The sequence below is a fragment of the Sturnus vulgaris genome, chromosome 7, assembly GCF_052056855.1.
Source record: "Sturnus vulgaris isolate bStuVul1 chromosome 7, bStuVul1.hap1, whole genome shotgun sequence".
Taxonomy (NCBI): Eukaryota; Metazoa; Chordata; class Aves; order Passeriformes; family Sturnidae; genus Sturnus; species Sturnus vulgaris.
This window is the reverse complement of record NC_142249.1, coordinates 25,501,546-25,524,512: the sequence shown is the minus strand read 5'-3', so window position 1 is coordinate 25,524,512 and position 22,967 is coordinate 25,501,546. Positions and strand designations below refer to the sequence as shown.

Below are 22,967 nucleotides of genomic sequence, written 5' to 3'. Positions count from 1 at the left end.
CTGGTAGTGCCGGCTGCCATCCTGACACGTGGTGCCAAGGCTGGGCGGGCTGGGGGGAGGACGTGCCAAGGTTGTGGGGCAGGGGAACAAGGACACAGCTGCCACCTGGCCCGGCAGAAGCACTGGGGGACAACCCCAGGCAGAGCGGGGATCCCAGATCCTCACTGGGGCATGGGGCAGCCGTGCCAGGTCTCCCTCCATGAGGGAGTGTCTGGAGAAGGAGGTTTACGGAGCTGCACTAAGTGACGCAAATGGTTTGAAGCCCATAAAGAGAGACGGTTTTATGTAAGACGACTATATAAAGCTCTGCTGTTCTGCCATTGATGAGATATAGGCCTTTATTTATAGAAGGCAATGTTTGCGGTGCGAGTGCTGAAAGCCAGCCAGGGACCCGCAGATAGGGCGTAGAGTCATTTGACATGCAGCTGCCGTCGACACTGTTCACACATTAAAGAAAAAAATTAACAAGTTTGCAGCCAGTCAGGTGGAAAAAACAATAATTGTCGAAAAACGTATTTCCCCCTTTTTCCAATAACAAATAACTGGAACGCTGTTGGGGAGGCTTCAGCTTGCTTTCCCTCTGGGAAAGGATGGGCTGAGGCTCCAGCTAGGCTAGCGGATGGAGTGGGCAGGGGGAGGTAGGCAGGGTGGGATGAAAGCCCAGACAGGGGATGCTGCCACAGGGTGGATGCCTCTGCCATTTTTATGTCCACGACTGGAATAACAGGGCCTGCAGGCAGGGATGAAGGCACCAACAGCTCAACATGGCCATGTGTGTGCTGGGGGATGAGGAGGGGGGACAAACACCAGGAGCTGAAGATGCTCACTACATGAGGGGCTGTGGACCAAACCTCACTGGATTTTCCTGCCTGGCCCAGCATTGTCTCTCTCCACCTGCACACACAGGGATGCTCTGAGGTTATTTCTTAGCCAGATGTGGCTGAGTTTTTACTGGAGAACATGCAGCCCGTCCCTGTGGCCAGAGCGCCCTGCCAAATTCTGTTTCATGCACGAAAGGAGGAAAAACTTCTCATGATTAATTGTGCAATAGGGGAAAACATGCATCTCTAACCTGCTCCTTGCCGGTCTCTGGCCTTTTCTCCCCGGCACTGCCCCAACGTGCAGCCAAGGGAGAGTGTGAGGATAGGAGGGTGCTGACACCTCTGCCATGTCCTGCCTTGTCCTGACTCTGCCATGACCATGAAGGGTCCCAGCAGGGAGCAGTCAGGCTCAAGGTCAAGCAGCTTCCCTGCAGCTCCCTGCACTGTTCTGTGGATGGCTGTCCCCTGCTCATACTGCAAAGCCTTCCCCCATGCCCCAATGTGCTGTGCCAGGCACAGGCACGGCTCTGCCCGCCCCATCACTCACCATGCCACCCTTGTGCCAGCAGCAGGCAGGAGGTGAGGGTGGCAAATGGCACTGTGCTGCTGGGCTTGGGTCAGGGGGTCTGGACCTGCACTCTGATGGGACTCAGGGCTCCTGCATGTGCCTGCTCTGTCCCCAGGAGATGTCACTGCCTGCATGGCTGCTCCTCCCCTGCCACCCTCATGAAGCCCCTCTGCAGATGCCCTCCAGATCACTTGGCCTACCTCTGGGCTCTCAGACAGAAGCCTGAACACACTCTGCACATGATGAGCAGCCGAGCTCAGCCGGGCTCAACAGGTTTTCTTCCAGCAGAACAAAAGGTTCTCACTTGATGGCAGCTATGGGGAAGGTGAGTGCAGGAGGAACTGGGGGACAGGAAAGCCAGTGGCTAGAAGGACCTGTGAGCACTGTGTCCCAGTGGCATGGGGGTTGGGGACCCTTCTTTGTATTGGAGAGCTGAGCCAGGCTGTCCCCTGCCCACAATGGCTGGGCAGAAAGAGAGAGGAGGCACAGCCTTGTCAGAGTAGAGCCTCTTATTAATCATGAACTGCTGGCCCTCCAGCCAGCAGCTCATTAGCAGTTTAATTCCCGGTGCCCGGCATGCAGGAGGGCTATGCAGCTCTGATTGAGCTGGATGCACTCATCTGGGCAGCTGCAATCAGGTGGTGGCCCCCCTACTCTGGTCACAGTCAATCAGTGGCCATGTCCCCTGTGTCTGGGGTGGACTGGATAGCAGGTGCTGCAGGTACTGCAGGTGATGCAGGTACTGCAGATGCTGTGGGTCCTCTGGTCAGGCAGGGGTGAAACACATCGGTGGCAGTGGCTACTGAGAGCTTGTGAGCAGGGCCAGGGGCCGAAGATGTGCCCATGTCTCCCCCTGTATCCATCGATAGTCTGGCTGTGCCTGGAGTATGGCAGTCCCTGCGGTGTCATGGGGCTGGGAGCAGTTGTCAGTGGTGTCAGCAGCCGTGGAGAGGCACTGTGCTCGGCTGCACGAGGATATGTCACCAGCCTGTCATCTGTGGGGTCAATGATACCCTGCACATCCCTGTGCTGCCCCGTCCCTCTAGCACCTGCATGTGCATAGCAAGGTGAGGGCTGTGGTCCCTGCCTGCATCCTAGTATTCCTGCCACCATCTCAGGTTCCTTTCTCCCCTAGCTCTTCTGCCTCTCGGACCCCTTCATTAATGACATGGGGGAATTCACCTGGGCCATGGGAGCAGGACAGGGACAGGAGGCCCCTGAATCTTCCAGGAAAGAGGCACTGTCTGTGGATGCTGCCTTTCACTCGTGGACCTTAAACTCCATCTGGACATGCAGAGGTGGGCACCACCATGCCTCCCAGCTGTCTGGGGGTGTTTGCAGCTCAGCCTTATCTCTTTGCCCTCCAAAACGTGCTGTGTCCTTCACTCCCAAGCTGCCGTCTCCACAATTTCTTCACAGCACAAGGAGGGAGGGAGACACCACAGCAGAGAGAAGCATCTCCATCTGTCTTCAATGCTCCAGTGGCTGGAGCAGGGCAGCGCAGGGGCTGCAGGTGTCTCCACTGCGGTGGGACAAGGAGGGCTAGGGTGCACATGAGGGCAAGTCAGGGGCCATGCTGGGGCTGTGACTCCTGCAGAGGGGGCGGGACCAGCCCAGCATCTGGTGCTGCTACCCCTGGGAAAGGCTTGGAGCAGCCCGCCTTCCCGAGCAGCATAGGACTGAGGGCACTATGCAAATCCAGCTGAGATTGATGCAAGTATTAATTATGTCTCATCAGCTCAGCTCTCGCCCAGCAAGGCAGGGCACCAGGTCGTGCCGCAGTTTGTGCAGGAAAGATGGATTTGCACTGGCAGTGTGTCCCCTATGCCTGTCCCCCTGTCCACAGGCTGCTCCCACCACCCTGCTGTGACTGTGGTGTGCCATGCCAGGTCGGCCTGGCTCTCCCAGCCCCATGGCACTGCCTGGCTCAGGAGTGAAGTCATCACTGAGCAGGGAGGTGAACATTCTGAGGCAGGAGCAATGCAAGTGCTGTCAAGCAGTCTGGCATACCCGGCTCCGAGGTCCTACTAATCAGAGAGTGTCTGCAATTACATGTGCTAATTATGGGTAGGGGTTCACAGTAATTCCTGCCCTGCTGGCATGACACTGTGACATGACTGTGCTGGCATGACACAATGCACCTAGGTGCATTGCTTCTTCATGAGGACAAGAAGAAATAACCAGGATTGTTCAGCATCCAGGAAATGCTGTATCACCAGGCTTCCTGCCCAGCCGCTTCCCATCCCATCCCATCCCATCCTTATCCCATCCCCATCCTATTCCACCCCACTCCACCCCATCCTCATGCCTATCCCATTTCACCCAATCCCATTCTATTCTGTACTGGACATGGTGCAGCATGTACAGTGCCATACATGGAGCCCTGTATGTGTGGCCATGACAGCTGCTTTGTCCCCGAGCACCTGGCTGCATCTTAGTGGAGATGCTTTTCAGAGGGAGTTTTTCAGGCGCTGACCCCCCTGTGCTGCTGCTGCTGCTCTGACATCTTGTTTCCTTATCGCCTGACATGACCTTAATTAACTCCCTGTGCTGATAATGCTCTGGGCTTCTCCTCCAGGAGTTGTATCTCAGCATTGTGTCCTGCCTCATCCTCTTATGGACCACTGCAGAGACAGCACAGGCAGCCTGGAGCAAGGGGGAGAAAGGGATGTGTGGTGCAGGCAGAGCAGGGCAGTGATACTGAGGTCACGGGGATGACATGGAGCAGATGGCACAGTGGGAGGCAGGGGATTGGTGGTGCATTGAGGATTTCAGGGAGATGCTGACCTGGTGGAGATAGCTGTTATAGTGCAGAGGTGGGGGTTCTGGCAGGAGGGGGGGCTGTGCTGATGCCCAGGGCAGGGTGGCAGAGGCAGTGGTGCCCATGGCAGCAGCATCCAGCCCAGGCTCCAGAGGTGCTGTGCACCAGCGTGGAGGGATCTTGGCTCTCCTTGCACTGCTGCAGGGGAGCTTGGGGTGCTGAGCTGGCAGCTGGAGCTGCCTGACTACCTGGCTGCCCCTCCACTGCCAGCCCTAGTGGATTGAAATGCTGGCACTGATGACTTGTAGCCACTTTATCTCCCGTGCTCGGCAAATATTGGCAAAGAGATGTTTCAATAGTGAGGTTTGCCGATAGGAATCTCAGTGTGTGATCCCACCAGCTCCATGCCGTGCAGCAGCCCAGCTGCCTCTGAGGCAGCTGCTCACCAGGATTGAACTTGGCATGGGCACTGTCTGGGGCCCATGGGGCCGCTTCCAGCACCTTTTCCCCACAGACCAGTTCCCAGAAGGGTGCTGAGCTTACCTGTGTTGCAGGTCATGTATCATCCTCCAGCACAGGAGCAGGGCTCTGGAGCAAGGTCCCTGATCAGGGCTCCTGTCATCTGCAGGTAGCTTTGATCTGGCAGCAGCCAAGCCTATGCCACGAGCCCTGCAAAAAGCAAAAGCTGCAAAATGCTCTCAGTCTCCTCCCAGCTTGCAGCCACACAAACCTCATCTTCACTCCTATTCACCACACCTCCTAGTCCCCAAAACTAGTCCTGCCTGTCTCATGTGTTCAGCTCCCATCCCTAGACCCACGGCCCAGGCAGCAGTTAGGATGAAGGACCAGCTGCTCCTGTGGCATGAGTGGGCAGGGTACATTTTGACCCCTCTGTTCATGCTGCCTGCAGACACAATGGGAATGGTATTTTCCTGAAGCTGGCTGTGCAATGGACACCTCAGGCATTATGGAAAGTGTGTATAGATACACCTGCTTATACCATGTGATGTATGGAATGCTGGGAGCAGCATACAGTCCTGGAAATGAGGCACTGGATCCAAGCAGGGGCAAGGAGATATGGTCTGAAGAGGGGAGGTGGGAGCTGCCAGTGCTGTTCCCCTTTGTGTGGGAGGCAAAGGGGTGTGAGAAGGGGAGAAGGAGGTCCTCAGATGCAGGGGCAGGTTGCCTTACCCCATTCCTGCCAGAGCATGTCCCTGCTCCCGCAGCAAGCCCTGGGAGCTGGGAGGAGCTGAAGAGGACAACTGAGGAGCTCCTGCGGGTGCCAAGGACCAACACATGGGCAAGGTGGCCCAAACACCTAGAAGAAGCAGCTGCCTTGGGAGTCTTGAGACACCCAGCCCATCACCTACATGGAGAGCAGATAACGGGGATGTAGGGATAGAAGGATATGAGCTGCAGGGTTATCCCTGCCTGCCAGTACCTGCACCTCTTCCCCTTCCCGGCGGCCCCAAGGAGGGAGCCCCTGTCAGTGCGAGAGTACGGGGGCTCTCTTGATCAGCCCCTCTGCCCGGGAGCACTCAGGCTGGGGAAAGCCAACCCCTATCATGTTTGTTCCATTGATTTAGCGCCGCGGAGAGGGTTTAATCAGCCTTTAGCCTGCACGCTCCAGCATTAAGAACAAATCCATTAGCCACGAGATAACCACAAAGGGTTGTGCTGAGGCTGGATGAGGTCCCAGCGCCTTCAAGATGCAAATTGGCAATCAAAGATCAAAGCCGTGCAGCTCCCTAATCTGTGCTAAAAGGGCTCAGCTATTAAGGAGCCCTTTCCCACTGAGCTGTGATCACCCCACTTCACTAGGACTCCCTATGTGCTGCCGGGTTACACCACCATCCTGACTGGCCCCCAGGTCCCCTGAGCCAGCCCTGGGGAGAAGGGTGTATCCAGGGCTCAGGCTGTTTGCTTGTGTGTTCTTGCCTTCAGTTCTGACACATTGGAGTCAAATTCGTGTTGTCGGAGAGAGCAGAGCCCACAGCAGTTTTGGGGGTCAGCGGCTGGAGGGGAGGAGAAAGGGAAGAGGTGGGAGTTTGGATGGGGTAGGGTGGGGGGAGAGCTGTGCCGGGCTTGTGTGGTGCCTTTGGAGACGGGGAGGATGCTGGCAGGCAGCTACCCATCTCGCTGCTCAGGAATTTAGCCTGGTTCAGCCCCTGCCTGGTTGCACCAGGTGGCTCAGGGCAATCCCTGCTGGCCCCAGGGAAATCAGTGGTGGGGAGTGTGGCGTGGGGGCAGGCAGCAGGGAGCGGGTGAGGGATCATGGCATGGCAGAGTCTTTTGGAGCCAGGTTCCCCTTTTGAGGGTATTCCTGCACCTCCCATGTCACCCTGGAGCACGGGGGTGCACGAAGCCCTGGTTCCCATAGCTGCCCCGCCAGCCTCTGCATGGTGCTGAGCTCAGGCTGCAGAATGTAGAATGCAGTCTGCCCCCCGCTCCTCACCCAGGCCGTATTGCCTGTGTTGGCTCCACACATGGCTGCCCCAACAGCCCCGCGAGTTCCAGTCACCCCACACTATGCCGCGAAGCTGCCGAGCTGTGACAGGAGCTGCAATGCCAGCACTGTCAGCAAATCTGCGGCAGCACAGATGTGTGCTCTGCTCAGCATGGTCCAGCACAGGGACCAGTATCCCCTGGCATCCTGCTGAAATGGTCAGAGAGCGTGTGAGGCACCCTGCAACAGGTGGGCAGGGAGCCCATTAGCATCAGCAGCGGGGAGCAGAGGGTCCTGTCTGGCTGTCCTTTTGTCTGGGGACCCACTCTACTGGCAGCTGCTCATTGAGGTGCTGTTCATGCCTCTCACAACATCCCCCCGGCAGGCAGCACAGCCTTGCAAGAGCAGCAGGCAGTGAGGTGCTGGCACCTCAGCCAGGGTGACAATAAATCTTATCAGTGCAAACCCATCCGTAGGCAGGAGGATAACCCCCGTGACAACCCGGGAAGAGTGGAGGTTTCATCTTCACCGTGTCGATGCTGTGGATTTACAGATAAATGCCACTGCTGGAGGGACCCCCCTCCCCTCCTGCCTAATCCTGCCCTGAGGCTGCGGGAGCTGCCAGGGCCAGACCGGTGTGTCCCAGAAACAATGGCCATGGTGTGTGCCTGGTGGGAAGAGCGAGCCTGGTCTGGGACTCAGCAGGCAGATACCTGGATAGGTGAGGATGGAGGGAAGGGCACATGCAGGACAAAGTGGCATTGCCCTGCCTGCTCTCCTGACCCCATTGTGTTCTACGTGCACTGTCCCATGGATCCCAAGGATGCATGGACCCCTGCATCCTTCATAAGCCCATGGGGGCTTGGGCATCGCACGAGCTGGACCACCGGAGCTCAGTGATCAGGAAACGTGTGAATGAGTATGTGACACTGACAGTGTGTCCCCGAGGCCATGTGACAGCGCCTGGCGCGAGCCAGCATGCTTCGTGGGTGCAGCCTGTGTGCCCATTCCCGCCTGTACTCCCCCCGCTCCGGCCGGGCAGGGAGGAGTGCGGTGGTGCCAGGAGCGGGGGCTGCTGAGCGGGGCGGCAGGCGGCATCCCTGCCCCGGGCCCCGTTCCTCGGCTCAGCTCCCCCATCTCCCGGCAGCCGTGGGAGCAGTAATGAGATGGAGCAGCAGAAGGACGGCGAGATAAGGCTGCCTGCGCTGCCCCAGCAGATTAAACGCTGGGATTAAGCAGGCGGTGCCAGCTCTGCTGCCTTTTTATCTCGCTGCTTCTCCCCTCTTATTCTCCCGCAGTCGATAGAGAACGGTCTCCGAGCTGTCAGCAAAGGAAATTGCTTGTTAACCCTTTGGGGACGGGCGGCAGAGCTCCCTGTACGGCTGCTTTCAAAGAGAAGCGGTCCCCGGGGGATGCGCTGCCTGCGGAGCCAAGGGGGGATGTGGGGACACATTCCCGCATGGCCCCGCATGCGAAGGACAAGACAGGGCACGGGGTGCCCAAGATCTGCAGCCAAAAGCCACCAGCGCCCAACCAGCACCCTGCAGAGGCACTGATGTACTGGGGTTCCTGCGGGGTGACAACAGTCGAAGAACAGGGGTTGCCTAAGCTCCACAAAGGAGCCCCGGGGATATTGCATACCCCACTTTCGGGTATCCTTGGCGTTCCCTGCTTCCTCCAGCCTGCAAAATGCGTGGGCTCAGTGATACATCTCTGTGAAATCACAGGGCTGGGGTTCCTTCTCCGGTCCTGAGGACAAGTGGCACGGGCCAGCTGTGTCTGCACAGTACGGCGCATGGTGCTGGATCTCCTCCAACTGCCAAGGGGAGCCTGCTACCCAAACCCATCATTATTGCTCTCTGTGTATGTGAGTGTTTTGTTGGGTTTGCAGCAGCGAGGCTGAGCTGCAGCCCATCCCAGTGCTTATCCGTAGCGTGCTGTGCTATGTGCCCGGGAGCAGCGTGCCCGGCGCGGGGGTGTCTGAGGGTGGGAAGCCGGCTGGAGAGCGCCGGAGGGTGTACAGAGTGACAGCAGGATTGCTGCTCAGCACAGTCCAAACCCAAGCTAGGGAGTGTGTTAGCAGCTCGACAAAGTCGTTCTGTCATTTTTGGGGGTGCAGCTTTGGTGTAATCTTTCCCGTGGGGACCCTGAGCATCTCCTGAAGCAGGAGGCAGAAACATGGGGCAGAAACCTTCTGCAGCCCCAGCACCCCACTCGTACTAAGGGAGATACCAGGGTAGATAGGCAGCATGCTTAGCAACTCAGAGGGGTTTTCCGGCTGCCAACAGGATGAAGAAGACTTCCCCAGCCCCTGCCGCTGATTTCACTGCTCCTGCCCGCCCTCCCCCTCGCATTCCTGCCCTGCACTGCATCATGCCTTTGCCACTGGCACTTCATCTTCTGCAATTTCCTTTGTGTTGGCTCCTTCACCTGCCCAGGTGTCACTTTTGGTGGATGCAAGAAAACGAAAACAAACTGTATGAAAGCACAAGCTGCCGGGAAACCTGCAGGGAGCAGGTTAGCCCCGGCTGGGGCAGCAGTCCCAACCGGCTTGGGATGCTGCCTGACGGCTGCTGTGAATGAGGGGGAGAGCTGTGTGCAAGCCCTGGGCAGCCAGGGCCGAGGAGCTGGAGCTGATGCTGTGCCGGGCAGCCGGGCTGAGCAGGCAGGCAGAGGCTGAATCGGGAAAGGAAACCAGAAGTGATTGGCACGTGAAGGCTGGCACGCTGGAGGCTGCGAGGGGATAGGATTGCTGTTTATAAATACATCAAGGGAGTAAACACAAGGGAGGAAAGAGAGCTATTTAAGCTAAGGGACAATGCTGGCAGGAGAACAAATGGTAAAAACTTGCCGTGAATAAATTTAGGTTGGAAATGAGTGAGATTCTGGGACAAATTTCCCCCAGGAGCAGCCGGAGTAGAAAGCACTACTATGTGATGGCACTTTCTCTGCTACCACAGGCTGTCATGTATGTGCAGTGCTGCCATGCCTGCACAGTGAAGTCGAGAGGTGAGGAGCTGGGGTCCTCAGCTACTCCTCTCTGTGTCACAGCCACCCTGGCTCCATGTGGCATGGGCAGCACAGCTCTCTCCAGCTTCTGTCTTGGCCAGTGCAAGACTCCTGGGGCAATGGTTTGCAGGGAAGGATCCTTCTCTGGCACACAAGTTTGGGTATGCTGTCACAGATGCTGATCCTGAAAGCTGGATGGCGCCAATGTCCCCATGCTTTAACAGTCACTGGCAGTGCTGGGGCAAATATGCTGGGAGGGTGTTCTTGCCCATATGCATGGTGCATCCCTCTGCCTTGCATTGCATCCCTATGCTCCTGGCCCACCAGGAGCAGGAAGCCTAGGTCTAGATCCTGCCTATTCCTGGGGACATGGGTTACACGCTGTCCCTGATGCAGCAGCATCCTGCACCCTGGTTGTGACTTGCTTGCCCTGCCCGAGCTGGGGCTCGGGTGTCTCCAAGTGCTCTGCCTGGCCAGCAGCACAGCCTGCAGCACAGCTGAGCAATTGGTATTCCAGCAGCGAGACTGCTTGGCATGAAAGGGGCTCTGCCAGCCCCACACGCCCACATCTCCACTGCTGGCTCAGGCCTCGCCAAGGGAACTCAGCTGGCAAGGGCTGTCCTGTAGCACAGAGAGAGGCACAGCTGCAGTTCCATGATGGGTCCTGGCCTTTCTGGGATATGCCTGCAGCAGCCTCTGGCCCCCTTGCCCCACATTGTTTTCCCTCTTCCTTTGGAGGCAGATCAGGGAGCTGCAGGAGATATCCCAGAGCTTAGCCATTCACAGGATGAGGGGAAACAACAGCCTAAACCATCACTTTGTGTATGCTGTGCCAAAGGTGCCCTGCTCTGTTTGGGCTGAGGATGCAGAGTCTGATGCCCCGTGAAGGCAGCCCCAGAGCCCATATGGAGGGCTGTGTCCTGCAGAAGGCATTTCAGCAGCTCCGTGTGGGGCAGGAGGGGCTGCTTGTGTGGGAGATGGTTGTGCTACTGCCAGAGTTGGGGTCAAGCCAAACTGGCACCGTTCCCCAAATCCTCCCAGGAGCGGGGAAAGGAAATGGTGCGACCATGCATGAGAAGGGACGTTTGCAGTGGCAAAAACATCCCACTGGCTCAGAAAATTGCTGCAGAATCGGGCTTGAAATGAGTTGAAATTGCTGAATCCAAGCGGATCTCATATCCCGGGCAGTTGTAATGCTGGCGTCAGCGCTGCGGCTTCCCTCCCGGGGCACCCAGGCGGGGCTAGCCGTGCTGTGCGGGGGGAGCAGGCTATTGGGGACAGGGGGTCTGCCCCGGGGGGGCCTCTGGCATGGTGAGGGGCTCCAGCAGAGCTGGAATCTGGGGCTGGGATGGCCATAGTGGGGGGCAGGAGCAGAGCAGGAGATAGGGTTCGTGGGTGTGCCATTGCCCCAGCTCTATCAGTGTCATCCCAGTTTGGCTCCAGGTCCTGTGCCATGTCTCCTGTCCAGGAACATCCCTGTGCTCCAGCTGCCCGCATTCACTAAGGAAGCAGCATTTCCATTTTTGGAGGCTGCTTTCCTTTGCACCACAGCCTTGCCCATGCTAATTTCCTCTTTGGGCTCAGGTACCCGGAGACGACCCTTGAGGTTACCCCTGGGCTGGCATCCCCACCAAATCCAGGTGGGCAGCACTCTGGTGTCCTCCCATTCCTGTCCCCATCCCCATTATGCGCCAGTGATGACTGTTCTCAGGGGTGCTTCTATGCTGAGGTGATCGCTTCAGTGTGGTGTGCCCATGCCCAGGGCCTGCCCGTCAGCTGCATGTCTCAGTGGGAATGTGGGAGCAGGGCTGGATGTCCCAGAAGGTACGTGGAACAGAGCTGGCTGTCTCGGTGGGGATGTGAGAGCAGGGCTGGGCAGCCCAGGCATGTAGCAGCAGGACCCCCTAGCACCACACATGTTGCAGCTCATTCCCCTGGCAGAAAAACATTTGGCTAGAAGCTTAGTGCGGCCTTTTGTCTCCTCAGAGCAATCAGGATTTGTCACTGCCTGCAATGTTTAGCGTTGTCTTCCAGAAGCTAAATACTGTGGGGAGCTGTGTAAGCTGCAGAAATACCTGTGTGAGCTGGGATCAGCCTGAGGCTGGCACAATGGGCTGGCAGCACTGGGGATGGGGGACTGGGGGACTGGGAATCCATGATGTTGGTCCTCATGCCCCCATGCTCATGGGTGGGCTGGCATGAGCCAGGATGAGGATGCTGGGGGTCAGCATCTTGCTCCCAAAAGGCTCCCTACAGAAGGGGGCTGGAAGGCAAGTCTCAGGAGCATGGAGGGCACCTGGGGGGCCCCCGAACTGTGTGGAGTGGGGAAGAAGATGCCAGAGTCCCCAGCAATATCTGACCGGGGTCTGCCTGCCGAGGCGCAGGCAGCTATTTCTGTCAAGGTCAGTGTGTCTCCATGGGAGAGAGAGGAAAATGAGGAATCATGTAAAGAAATTACCTCTCTAATGGGGTCTCCCCTGGATGTGAGCAGGGTGTGGGGATGCCAGCATGCACTGGCTGAGCAAGGAGACCAGCACAGGAATACTGCCTCTGGCCCTAAGACTGCAACACTCATGGGTGCCCAGCAGGCAGAGCTGGGTGCCCAAGGGCCCATGCCCCAGTTGCTATCCTTGGCTGTACATGTGTGCTACAGTCCTGCAAGGTATTTTTCTGGGTCAGCTGCGGGGAGAAAATCATGTTCCTGCTGTAGGCATGCTCTCCTCTGCTCTTCTTCTTCCTCCTCCTCCTCCTCCTCCTCGTGTGCTCCCTGTTATCTAATTGAATTTGTCATGCTGGAAAGGCAAAGCCCTTCAGGACTGTGCTGTGCTCTCACCAGTGTGGTTTCACAGCTGGCCTCGGCACCCCAGTAGCCGACAAATGAGTAACTCAGCTGGACGCCATGGGCACCCCTGCTCCCCAGGCTCCCCCACAGCCTTGCCCACCTGGCCATCACCACAGCTGGACCCTCTCCTCCAATCCTGCCCAACACTAGTCCCTGTCCCTAAGCTCTGTCCCCACGTGCTCCAGCCTCTGCATCCCATCCCCATCCCTCACCCGCTCCAGGGTGATTGCCATGCCGCCCGGAGATGTCTGAACTGACACGAGATGGAAGCGTTCACAGAAATGACATTTTCTCCAGCCTGGGGAGCTTATCCTCCGTTTAAAGAAAACTAATATAGAAGCTGCCCTAGTGTGCCGGGGCTGATGGTATCAGGCTGGCAGCCGCCGGCGCTCGCAGCCGCGATAAATCTCAGAAAGGAGTCGAGCCGGCTGCAGCCGCCCCACAGAGAGGGGCTGAGCAGTGTCCTGGCGGTGCTGCGGGGACAGAGCGGCGGGAGGGGACATCTCGGGGCGGGCATGGCGGGGTGACCACAGAGTCCGAGGATGCAGGGAGCGGGGAGCCCGCGGTGGGGATGGCGCAGCGCTGCACTTGGCGGCGGGGCTGCGGCACGACAGGCAGAGCTGAACAGCGGCCCGGCCCAGCTCAGGGTCTGCCCTGGGGCTGGGGCCGGGCCAGGCCGGGGCGGCCGAGGGACGGAGCGGGGCGCGGGAAGGCCGAGCGCGGGGCCCTGCTGCCCCCTGCCGGGCAGCGCCCGCCAAGCACCCGGCGGCGCGGGCAGGGCCTGCGAGGGACGGCCAGTGGGGCCCGGCCGCCCTCGGGTGCTGCCGCTGCCTCCGCTCCGTCCTCTCGGTGCCTGCCTTGCTTCTGACCTGCCTGAAGTCCTCGTGCAGCTGTAACCAAGCTTCCAGATGGGATCCTGGCCGCGCCTCCATAGTGGCTACAGTTAGGTGTTGCTCAGGCATCAAGGCCTACGGCTGGGATCCTGCTGGGGAGTCACTGCTGAGGCAATCAGGAGCTCCCTTTGTTCCAGTCCCTCCTGCCACCACTGGCCTTTTCCTGTCCTGATGCAATGGAGTTCAAGAATTTTTCTTTCGCGGGCCCAGTAGCCCTGACTTTAATCGGTCTGTGGAGGATGAGGGACACCCCCCTTCCCATGCCAGGCCATGCTGGGTGAGTGCCGAAGGTGGGTGCCTGGAAGCAGCATCAGCAGGAGATGAGAGGCTGAGGAGTGCAGTGCTGAGCTTTGAAGGCACCTGACAGGCTGTCGGGGTGCTGCCAGCCATGCTGACAGCCGGGTACAGACAGCCCCCGCCACTGCTGTGCTCTGATCACAGCCTCGCCGTCACTTCAAAGCGCCCGCTAGGCGCAGGTGGGTTCTCATGCAGCCTCCCACCCCATGGTTCCACTCCTCCTGAGCCACAGTCTTGCTTCTCCTGCCCCACCTGCCCCAGATGCAGAGGTACTCAGCTCCGGGGACACCAAGATACAAAGTAGACAAGGTCCCAAGCAGCACTGGCAGTAGGTGATGGCCCCCCAATGCTGTCAAGTGTCCTGCCTCTGTGGGGCAGAGTCCCCGGCTGCAGAACACACACAGCTGGGGACCCTGGAGGTCCAGGCAGTGTTTTGTGGTGACTGCAGTGAAATGCATGGCAAGGGACAAGGAGGAAGAGCTGGGGTGCAAAATTCCTAGGCACAGGGTTCACACAGTGTGCCTGAGACAGGTCATCACTATCCAGACACAGATGCCCACCATGCCAGTACACTGGGGGCTGCCAGTTCAGCTTGCCTGGGGTAAGACAACACACACCCCTGTCCCAACCCATCTCGAGAAGGAATTTTCCATTCTCGAATGCAGGTTGGGGAAAGGCGTGTTTGTAGCAACCCCCTCCTCTCCCTCCCCTCACCCATCACCAAAGCAGCTCAGGAAGGCGACTGCCTTGTTCTCTCTAGGAAGGTGCAGAGCAAAAGCCTCCCAGGAGAGAGAGATCCCTGGAGGGGACCAGGGACCCCGGGCAGCCTCAGGAGCAGCCTGCAGCCCACTTTCCAGAGGAGCCACTCTGAGTGCAGCCATGCCACTGCCCCTTGCCTGCTGCCAGGACGGGGAAGTTCTGACATCACCCCAGGACAGCAGCGCGCCCCAGCTCGTTGTTGGCATCCTGCGAGCCACCCGGATTCCCGGGCTGCACTACATGTGTACCCGGCCACAGTCCCGCCTGCGCCGGCTGCTCTGGAGCCTGGCCTTCCTGGCCTCCGCCGGTCTGCTGGCCACCGGCACCGCCGACCGCCTGCAGCACCTGCTCTCGCGCCCCGTGCACACCCGCGCACGCCTCGCCTGGGCACCCCAGCTCCGCTTCCCGGCTGTCACCCTCTGCAACCCCAACCGGGCTCGCTTCCTGCACCTCACCAAACCCGACCTTTACTCGGTGGGAGAGTGGCTGGGGCTGGCCCAGGAGAACCACTCACTGGTGCCCGAAATGCTGGCCGTGCTGGGGGAAGACCAGCGTGCCTGGCTGACACGTCTGGCCAACTACTCGCGCTTCTTGCCGCCCCGCCGCTCCGAGCGCACCATGCAGAGCTTCTTTCACCGCCTGGGCCACCAGATTGAGGACATGTTAGTGGAGTGTCGCTTTCAGGGAGAGCGCTGTGGCCCCCAGCACTTCACTCCCGTGAGTTCCCTCCTGGAAGGCGCAGGACAGCTGGGCTGCCCGACGGGTACTGGGAATGATGCTTCACCCCCACCCCAGAAAGGGTGGAGGAGTGGCAGAGTGGGGAGTCAGGCTCAGATGAGCTTTTCCAAAGGTCATGCAAGACTGTACCTTCCTTCCATCACCTCCAGGGAATTGGAAAAGAGTTTCTGGACCTCATCCTGCTTGTGGAGTACTCGACCAGATAGATCCCTGCCTGCTCACTTACTGCTGCTCTCTCCATCCCCAGGTCTACACACGCTATGGTAAGTGCTACACTTTCAATGGGGATCGGAGGAATCCACGTGTGACCCGCCAAGGTGGCATGGGCAACGGGCTGGAGATCATGCTGGACATCCAGCAGGAAGAATACCTGCCCATCTGGAGAGAGACCAGTAAGTGGGGCTATGGCTCAGACAGGGCACCGGTGAGGGGTGCTAGAACACAGGGTTGCTGAGCAAGCAGAGCACCCTGTGAGTGGATGATGGATAAAGCAGGGCATCAGAGGGGTGCAGGGGCTAGATCGGTGCAGGCATGCAGCACCTCTGTCCTTCTCCCACAGACGAGACATCATTTGAAGCTGGTATCCGGGTCCAGATCCACAGCCAGGACGAGCCACCCTATATCCATCAGCTGGGCTTTGGTGTCTCACCCGGCTTCCAGACCTTTGTGTCCTGCCAGGAGCAGCGGGTAAAGCAGGATGCCCCACAGCCCTAGGGAGGTAACTGCAGGCACTCAGCCCAGCACAGCCCTGCAGCAATGCCCTTCTCACCCCAACAGCTCACCTACCTGCCACAGCCGTGGGGGAACTGCCGGGCCAGCATGCAGGGAGAGCAGCTGCTGCCCGGCTATGACACCTACAGCATTGCTGCCTGCCGCCTCCAGTGTGAGAAGGAGGCCGTGGTGCAGAGCTGCCACTGCCGCATGGTCCATATGCCAGGTGAGGGGTGTGCATGATGGTGTGAGGGGTGCCCCAATGCTCCAACAGTCCTGCTGGGGTTGCCCAAACTCCCAGCAATCTGCACCCAAAGATCATCTCTGCCCCAACACTCTGCACCCAAGGATTCCCCCAGCCTCTCCACATGCTAGGTCAGCCCCTGTCCTACCTTCCTTACACCACAGTTCAGCTCCTTCCCTGTTTGCCTTGTACCTGGGCCACATCTGCCCCAACCAACCTGCACTCAAGGGTCACTCATCCCCATTCCCTCTGCACCCTGCCCTGCTACTTCCAAGGTAGTGAGTCAAGACTGGGGGGCAGAATCTGGCCATACTCTCCCCCTCCCAGCCTTCTGCTTCTCCACAGGCAATGAGTCCATCTGCTCCCCTAATGTGTACATCGAGTGTGCTGACCACACTCTAGGTAGGTATGGCAGTGGGTGGGCATCTAGGGGCTGGTCAAGTGCCCCAGGGAGGGGGTTGGAGATGGTGGCTGTGCCAATGGGTGTCTGCCCCCAGACGCAGCAGTGGAGGACAGCCAGGAGCGCTGCAGCTGCCCCACACCGTGCAACCTGACACGCTATGGCAAGGAGATCTCCATGGTCCGCATCCCCAACAAGGGCTCAGCACGCTACCTCGCCCGCAAGTACAACAAGAATGAGACCTACATTCGGTGAGTTGCCAACACTGGGGTATTCCAGGGGGTGGGCAGGGGGCTGGGGATCTGGGGAACTTCACTCCTGGCAGCATGCAGAGAGAGGGTCCTGGCATACTTGGTCTCTGCAGCATCCCCTGTGCAGGGGTGTTTTCACTAGACCTTCTTTCCAACTTGTCCAATCTTCCCAGCCCTCCTGCTGGCACCTGCCCACTCCAGTGTCTCTTCTGGCCTGGGACATACCTCATGCATGTCCTCACTGCTCCAGCCTGAATAATTCGCAAGGGCCATGGGAGCACCTGGGAGTACACCTGGGAGCTGGAGGGCTGGGGGACACAGAAGGCTTGTGGGAAGTGGTGCAGGAGGGTTGATGACCAGCCCTCTTTACTGAGCACAATGGTGTCCCCGCAGGGAGAACTTCCTGGTGCTGGACATCTTCTTTGAGGCGCTTAACTATGAAGCCATTGAGCAGAAGAAAGCCTATGACCTTGCCGGGCTTCTTGGTGACTCCCTTTGCCCTCCTGTGGGGCCTTAAGGCGCGGAGCTCTGGGTCCCAGTCCTGGGAAGATACGGGTCTGGTGGGGGAGGGATCACACAGAGCAGCAGCCAGCCACAGGCTGGCTGAAGGGTGGAATGCTGCTGACTGTCTCCTATCCCGCATGTCCCCCACTCCCTCTGTCCTGCTGACCCTGTCCCCATGACTGCTCTGTCCCTCACCAGCAGCCCTGGCACTGCCCACTGCCCTGCTAGCCCACCCCAGGCTTCCAGTGGGCTGCACAGCTTCTCCTGGTGACCATCTTCCCCTCCTCCTCCCCAGGGGACATCGGGGGACAGATGGGCCTGTTCATCGGTGCCAGCATCCTCACCATCTTGGAAATCCTGGACTACATCTATGAGGTGTGCTTAGCCTTCAGAGATGTGTCTTGGCAGTGGGTGCAGAGACAGGCTTCCTGGGGAGGGCATAAAATGTGTGGTTACCCCATAGGGCTATAACAGCCCCCAGATTAGGCAACACCTAGAGGAAGGCAGTAGGAGGAGAATGGGTCTCCCAGCATTCCTTAGTGACCTGAGGACAGGGAGGGTGGTGGGCCAAGGTACTGTCCCACTGTCCCTGGGTGACAAGGGGAGTAGACACCAGTTCTGTGTAGGCTGGGATCTCCACACACAGGGTGTGTGCAGGTCTGGGTCTGACCCCCCATCTGCTCCCAGGTGGTCCGAGATAAGGTGAGCCGGGTCCTGCGCCGCTCCAAGCCACCTCTGAAGAAGCCCTCGGGCAGCATTGCCACACTGGGATTGGAGGAGATGAAGGACCAGGTACCCCTGCAGGGCTGGGCTGCCTGGAGGCTGCGAGGACAGGGCCTGGCCATATGTCTGCCCAGACTCCAGGAGGAAGGGACATCATCCCAAGATCGAGGGTCTGTGTGGCTCTGCCGTTGGTGCCTTCAGGCTGCAGAGTCAGAGCAGTCCCAGGGAAGCAGGGAGCTGGCTGTCCCCCGGGGAGCTCCTGTGGACAGGCTGCGATGGGTGGGAGGACTAGGGAGGGGGCAGGGTGCATGGAGGCTGTGCTCACCCTATTGACTGCCATCCCCACAGAGCCCCTGTGAGACACTGGGTCGGCACGTAGAGGGCGCCTACAACGCAGGCATCCTGCCCAACCACCACCACCGCCACCACTACCCTCACCAGGGAGTCTTCGAGGACTTCGCCTGCTAGGCAAGACTGGGACCAAGGGGCAGCCCTTGCCACCCCCCTCCCCAGCGTTCTCATGGAGAGGGACCGCGGCACTGGGTGCGGTGGGCATAGGCGCCTGCCTCCCTCCCCACTGCCAGGACCAGCCACACCTTTTGCCCCCAATGATGCCATTGGAGCTGCCTCAGCATCGGCACTGGAGCAGCCCCCCGGCCCTTTTGCCTGTCCCCTCTGCTTGCCCCTAGCACGTGGGCTCAGCCCAGTTTCAAGCACACAGCGTGGAGAGGGGGATGGGCATGCCAGGAGGGGGTTGGGGGAGCAGCAGGTGTGGGCCAGAGAGGCCCTGGTGCTGCAGAGCATGAAGGGGGTAAACCGAGGTTCCTGTGAGCCCCTCCAAGCCCTCCCCTGCTAACCCCTCCTGGGTGGTGGTCTCTGCCCTGCATGGTTTTCCCCAGGAAAGAGACATGCCTGGAACAGCTTCCCTCTGCCCGGGAACCACCTCCCTCCCTTCCTGCTGCAGGGCAGGGCAGCGTTGCAGGGCACCCCTCTGAGCAGCATGGCCCCCGTGGCCGGCCCAGAGACACCCCAACTGCAGCCACACCTGCATGGCACCACCCTGACCCCCTGGCACCACCACCACTGTGACACGCCCCTAAACACCTGCCCCACCCTTGCCCAACCACATGCAGTCTCTCAGGGCTGCAGCCCCTCCATCACTGTTCCCAGCCAGACCCCTGCACTGTGACTCCCCCTGCCACTCCACTGTTGGCCCCCAATCTCCAATCATTTCAGCACTGCAAACCTACTGCCTCCCCCATCTCCTGCCCCAATCTGTTGTGAACCCATCCTTTCCTTGCCCAGGTATTGCCCAGAGTGGCTCATCCCTTGGTGTAGCTGCCTGGCACAGCCCAGGCAGCATGGCAGGTCCTGCCCTCACTCCCCTGCCTGTTGCTGCTCTTTTGCACCATGCACGTACCCCTTGCCATGATCCCAGCCCCAGGTGCTGAGCACCCGCTGTGCCTCCCCCAGACTGTACATGGTTAGGAGGGTGCTCTGTGTCCAGCACTGCCCGGACAGCCACAGTCCAACCTGCTGGCCAGAGCCTTGGCCAAAACTGGTGCCCACAGACCTCCTGCCTGCCCTGAGATGGCGGGACCCACAGCAGGACACACGGCAGGACCTGCAGCACTCCCCCTGTCCTGTTGTACATTGCCTCCACCCCCTCCACTGTAGCAGCAGACACCAGCGCAGGGCAAACTGCCCCAAAATATCTCAGGAGGGGGGGCGAGCTGGCAAAGCTCCCCTCAACACACACACTTAGCAGAGGGGGACCCCAGGGCAGCAATCTGGGACTTCTAGGGAGGTCTGGGCTTGAACCAGGCAGCCTCTGGCCCTGCTTGTTTGGTCCCCATCCCTGGGGCCCACGGAGGGAACATGGCCATGCTGTGCCATGCCCAAAGCCATAGATGCAGGAGGATCCATCATCCTTGCAGCCCTAAGGCCCCACACATGGGAGGCACAGGGCAGGGACCAGGGCCCCAGCAGTCCTGGCTCTGGGAATGCATGGTCCAACAGCTCCCCCCAGGTATGCACCCATGTGTAAGCATGTTCCCCGTGGGTGCAAGCACCCAGCTGCATGGTGTTCCATGTCCCCTGCGTGGGGGGATGGATACACAGTGAGCCTCCCAGCAGGCCAGCACAGTGGTGCTCCCCAGGGACCCCTCCAGGGCACCCCGTGCCAGCTCCCCATGGGGTTCCCATATGCCAACCTGCAAGCAGGAGGGTCCCCAGAGGGATGCCACGTTATCCCAGGAACGTGCCACGGCCATGCCAGCCAGCCTTACACCAAGGTCTCCTGCGGCAAGTGGGGGGTGCAGGATGCATCCCTTTCTGGCCAGCCAGAGCAGCAGGCCCTGAGCAGGGTGGGCATGGGCACCATGGTGAGAGGGCCAGCACGAACCTCCCTCGTGCTGGTGAACGTGAGAGATGTGCGTCACTGTTTTATAAATGTACAAATGCTCCCTTAATAAAGAGGCACAAGTAGGTCCAGAGATGCCTGCGAGGGGTGATGGGGCAGAGAGATGGGTGAGACACCACCCTAGAGGAGAGGTGGTGGTGGGACCCAGGGAAAACTTTACAGCCCTGCACTCATGTATGAGGGATGGAGGGTGAAACTGAAACAGGGGAGACAGAGGATGGGTGGAGGGGAAGGGGGGCCCTGCTGGGTTTCCCTGGCAGAGGTGCTCCTCCAGTTCCTGCCTTCTCCAGAATTTTCACCATCTGTCCCGGCTACCCTGCAGCACAAAGGGGACACAATAGGAAACAGAAGCTGACCTCTTGGTGAAGGCTGCCAGCACCAGGCACTACAGGTTTCCCTCTAAATCAGTGAGGGCTGAAAAAACCTGAATTAATTGGGTGCAACTGGGACACAGGGCTACATCCCACAGCTCACACCATGCCCAGTGAGAAGAGCACTGAGCTTGGGTGCTAAAGGGAAAAGCAGGGAAATAGTTACATCCTCCACATCTTGCTATCATCAAGTAAGAGGACTGGATTGCTTTGGGATGAGACTTCCTACCACCAGACTCTGACCCATCTGCTCCTTCAGGATGTTGCATCATTTCACCCACACCAAGATAATAACTGAAAGCTCATGATGCCTCCTGCTCTACAGTGACGACATGTCGCAGGAGCTGAGCAACGAGAGCAGGATTGTCTGGTGAGCCCATGAGGTCCTTCCTCAGGATGTCCTCCAGCTCCTTCAGCACCATGCACAGCAGTGAAGCATGGCAGAAGGAAAGGCTGAGCTTTATGCATGGCCCATCTCGGCTTCTATGCAAAAAAAGTGACCTCAGGATCATTCCCAGGAGCCCTGTAGTGATGACCTAATGAAGATTTGACACATATTTTTCTCTGTTGCTCTCAGCACCTCTATTTTTTAATTTGACAACTTTCAGGTGCTATCTGAAGTGACAGCTTCTGTAGGGTCTCCCACTTCTCCAAACACGACAGGCAGATGATGTGAACCCAGCAGCACCCGCCACCTGTGACATGCCTCATGTCCAAAGGCAGATGGCACTGGGCTGAGGAGGGCCAGTGGGACAACCCAGGTTTAGCACCCCAGGGTCAACCACAAACACCACTGCTGTGGCTCCTGCGTGCCCCCTCCCATGCTGTGCCTGTTCAAGGGCCACCAGGGGCTTGGTCCTCCCCAGAGATGGAGATGCTGCCACCTGGGGCTCAGCCAGCACAGTGCTGCTTAAAACATCTGTAATGAACCACATGAAAAACTGGGGCATAATTACAAGGGGATCCACTACAGTGAAACAGGCCCTTAATTTTAATGAGCACAGTGCTCTGGCCAAATGCCAAATACGTGATCACAGGAGGACCGGCTGTGCTGGTGACAGCTTCTGTCACAGTAGAGGTGACAACCCCAGAAGACACAGCAGGAGTGGCAGTAGAAAGTAGGCACCAGGATGGAGTAGGCAGCAAGGATCTCTTCTGTCTATGGGGCAGGCATCTCCTCTGGGCACTTTCCAGCATGCCTCCACCTCCACGAACAATAATTACAGCTGTTCTCATAGAAAAGCTGCATTTCAAAGAAAAAAAATCAAACATCCAGCTTGGGAGCAGAGGGTTTGGAAGTAAGCCCCAAAATGCAATGGGACATGTGGCCTCACTGCTGTCATCTCCTCCCCACGCATCTCCTGCCTGGAGATGCTGACGGTGACAGGCAACACCTGGAGAAAGGAGTGACTCTTAGAATGTCTGTACGACGTGAAAATGCCAAGCTCACTGATTTGCTCTTTGATCATTTTCCCATGACCCCCTTGCTGGAAAAATGGACTGGTGATGCCAATCAGTCCAATCGGGCCAGGCAAGGGACACACAGAACCCACTTTCCAGCACTCAGCCCCTGACAGTGGGCAAGGAGGCTGGAAAAACCAAGGAAGCAATTAAAATAAAAGTCCAAGCAAGCTGCCTGCCTCTTCCCCCGGTACCAGAGCTTCAGGGTCTTGTATTCTGCCAATGCTGAGGTGGTGTGGCCCCAGAGGGGACATCCGTAGGCATAGCTAGATATGCTGCCACCTCATGGAAGGAAACCCCTGAAGGCAGGCACACACTGACAGCAGCTCTGCCTGCACCTACAGCTTTCCTTCTTCACTGAAATGCTCTGATTTCCCTGAGCTTGGCCAGAAAAAACCCTAACCAAAGCCCTTCATACCCTCCAGAGGGGCTAAGCAGTATGTTGGACATCCAAGGCATTGGATGCAAGCACAGCTTGGCAGCTCCCTGCCTGCTCCTCCTCAAGCAGACCAGCTTCTTCTGCCTTCACTTAGAGACAGGAGGAAATGTTTGCTGGAGTTGGGTCCTGGCCTGTGGTCAGTAGAGCTGCTCCTGCAGAACATGCAGCACTGGTCCCTTCCCAAAGAAAGCACAGGGAAGAAAGGGCATTGTATTTCCCCTCGCCCTTCAACCCTTTCCTGGCACGGCTGCAATTCCTATATCCTCCCAAAGGTCAGCCATCAAACTGATTAATATTGCTGGGGCTG

At 58.6% G+C, this 22,967-nt stretch overlaps 2 protein-coding genes and 1 long non-coding RNA gene across 4 annotated transcripts in view; 2 read left to right on the top strand and 1 right to left on the bottom strand.

Moving 5' to 3' along the window:
* ASIC4 (acid sensing ion channel subunit family member 4) overlaps positions 1–20,460 on the top strand; it is a 62,371-nt gene extending 41,911 nt beyond the window's left edge. For both annotated transcript variants that reach the window (XM_088168156.1, XM_014888045.2), the window contains exons 2-10: positions 15,382–15,526; positions 15,694–15,821; positions 15,912–16,071; positions 16,435–16,491; positions 16,587–16,740; positions 17,134–17,225; positions 17,540–17,619; positions 17,932–18,036; positions 18,316–20,460. In XM_088168156.1, the coding sequence (XP_088024282.1) occupies positions 15,382–15,526; positions 15,694–15,821; positions 15,912–16,071; positions 16,435–16,491; positions 16,587–16,740; positions 17,134–17,225; positions 17,540–17,619; positions 17,932–18,036; positions 18,316–18,435 (1,041 nt within the window). In that variant the 3' untranslated portion in view covers positions 18,436–20,460. The remainder of the gene's footprint in view (positions 1–15,381; positions 15,527–15,693; positions 15,822–15,911; positions 16,072–16,434; positions 16,492–16,586; positions 16,741–17,133; positions 17,226–17,539; positions 17,620–17,931; positions 18,037–18,315) is intronic.
* LOC148223217 (uncharacterized) lies at positions 311–4,823 on the bottom strand. Its single transcript, XR_015804896.1, has 2 exons — positions 4,694–4,823; positions 311–437 (listed from the first exon to the last, which is right to left on the bottom strand). It is a non-coding gene; the product is annotated as an uncharacterized LOC148223217 (long non-coding RNA).
* LOC148223216 (uncharacterized) lies at positions 13,309–15,377 on the top strand (the record flags this gene model as incomplete). Its single annotated transcript, XM_088167488.1, has 1 exon — positions 13,309–15,377. A coding segment is annotated over exon 1 (1,284 nt), but the record flags the coding sequence as incomplete, so codon positions are not given.
* Positions 20,461–22,967: the final 2,507 nt, after the last annotated feature.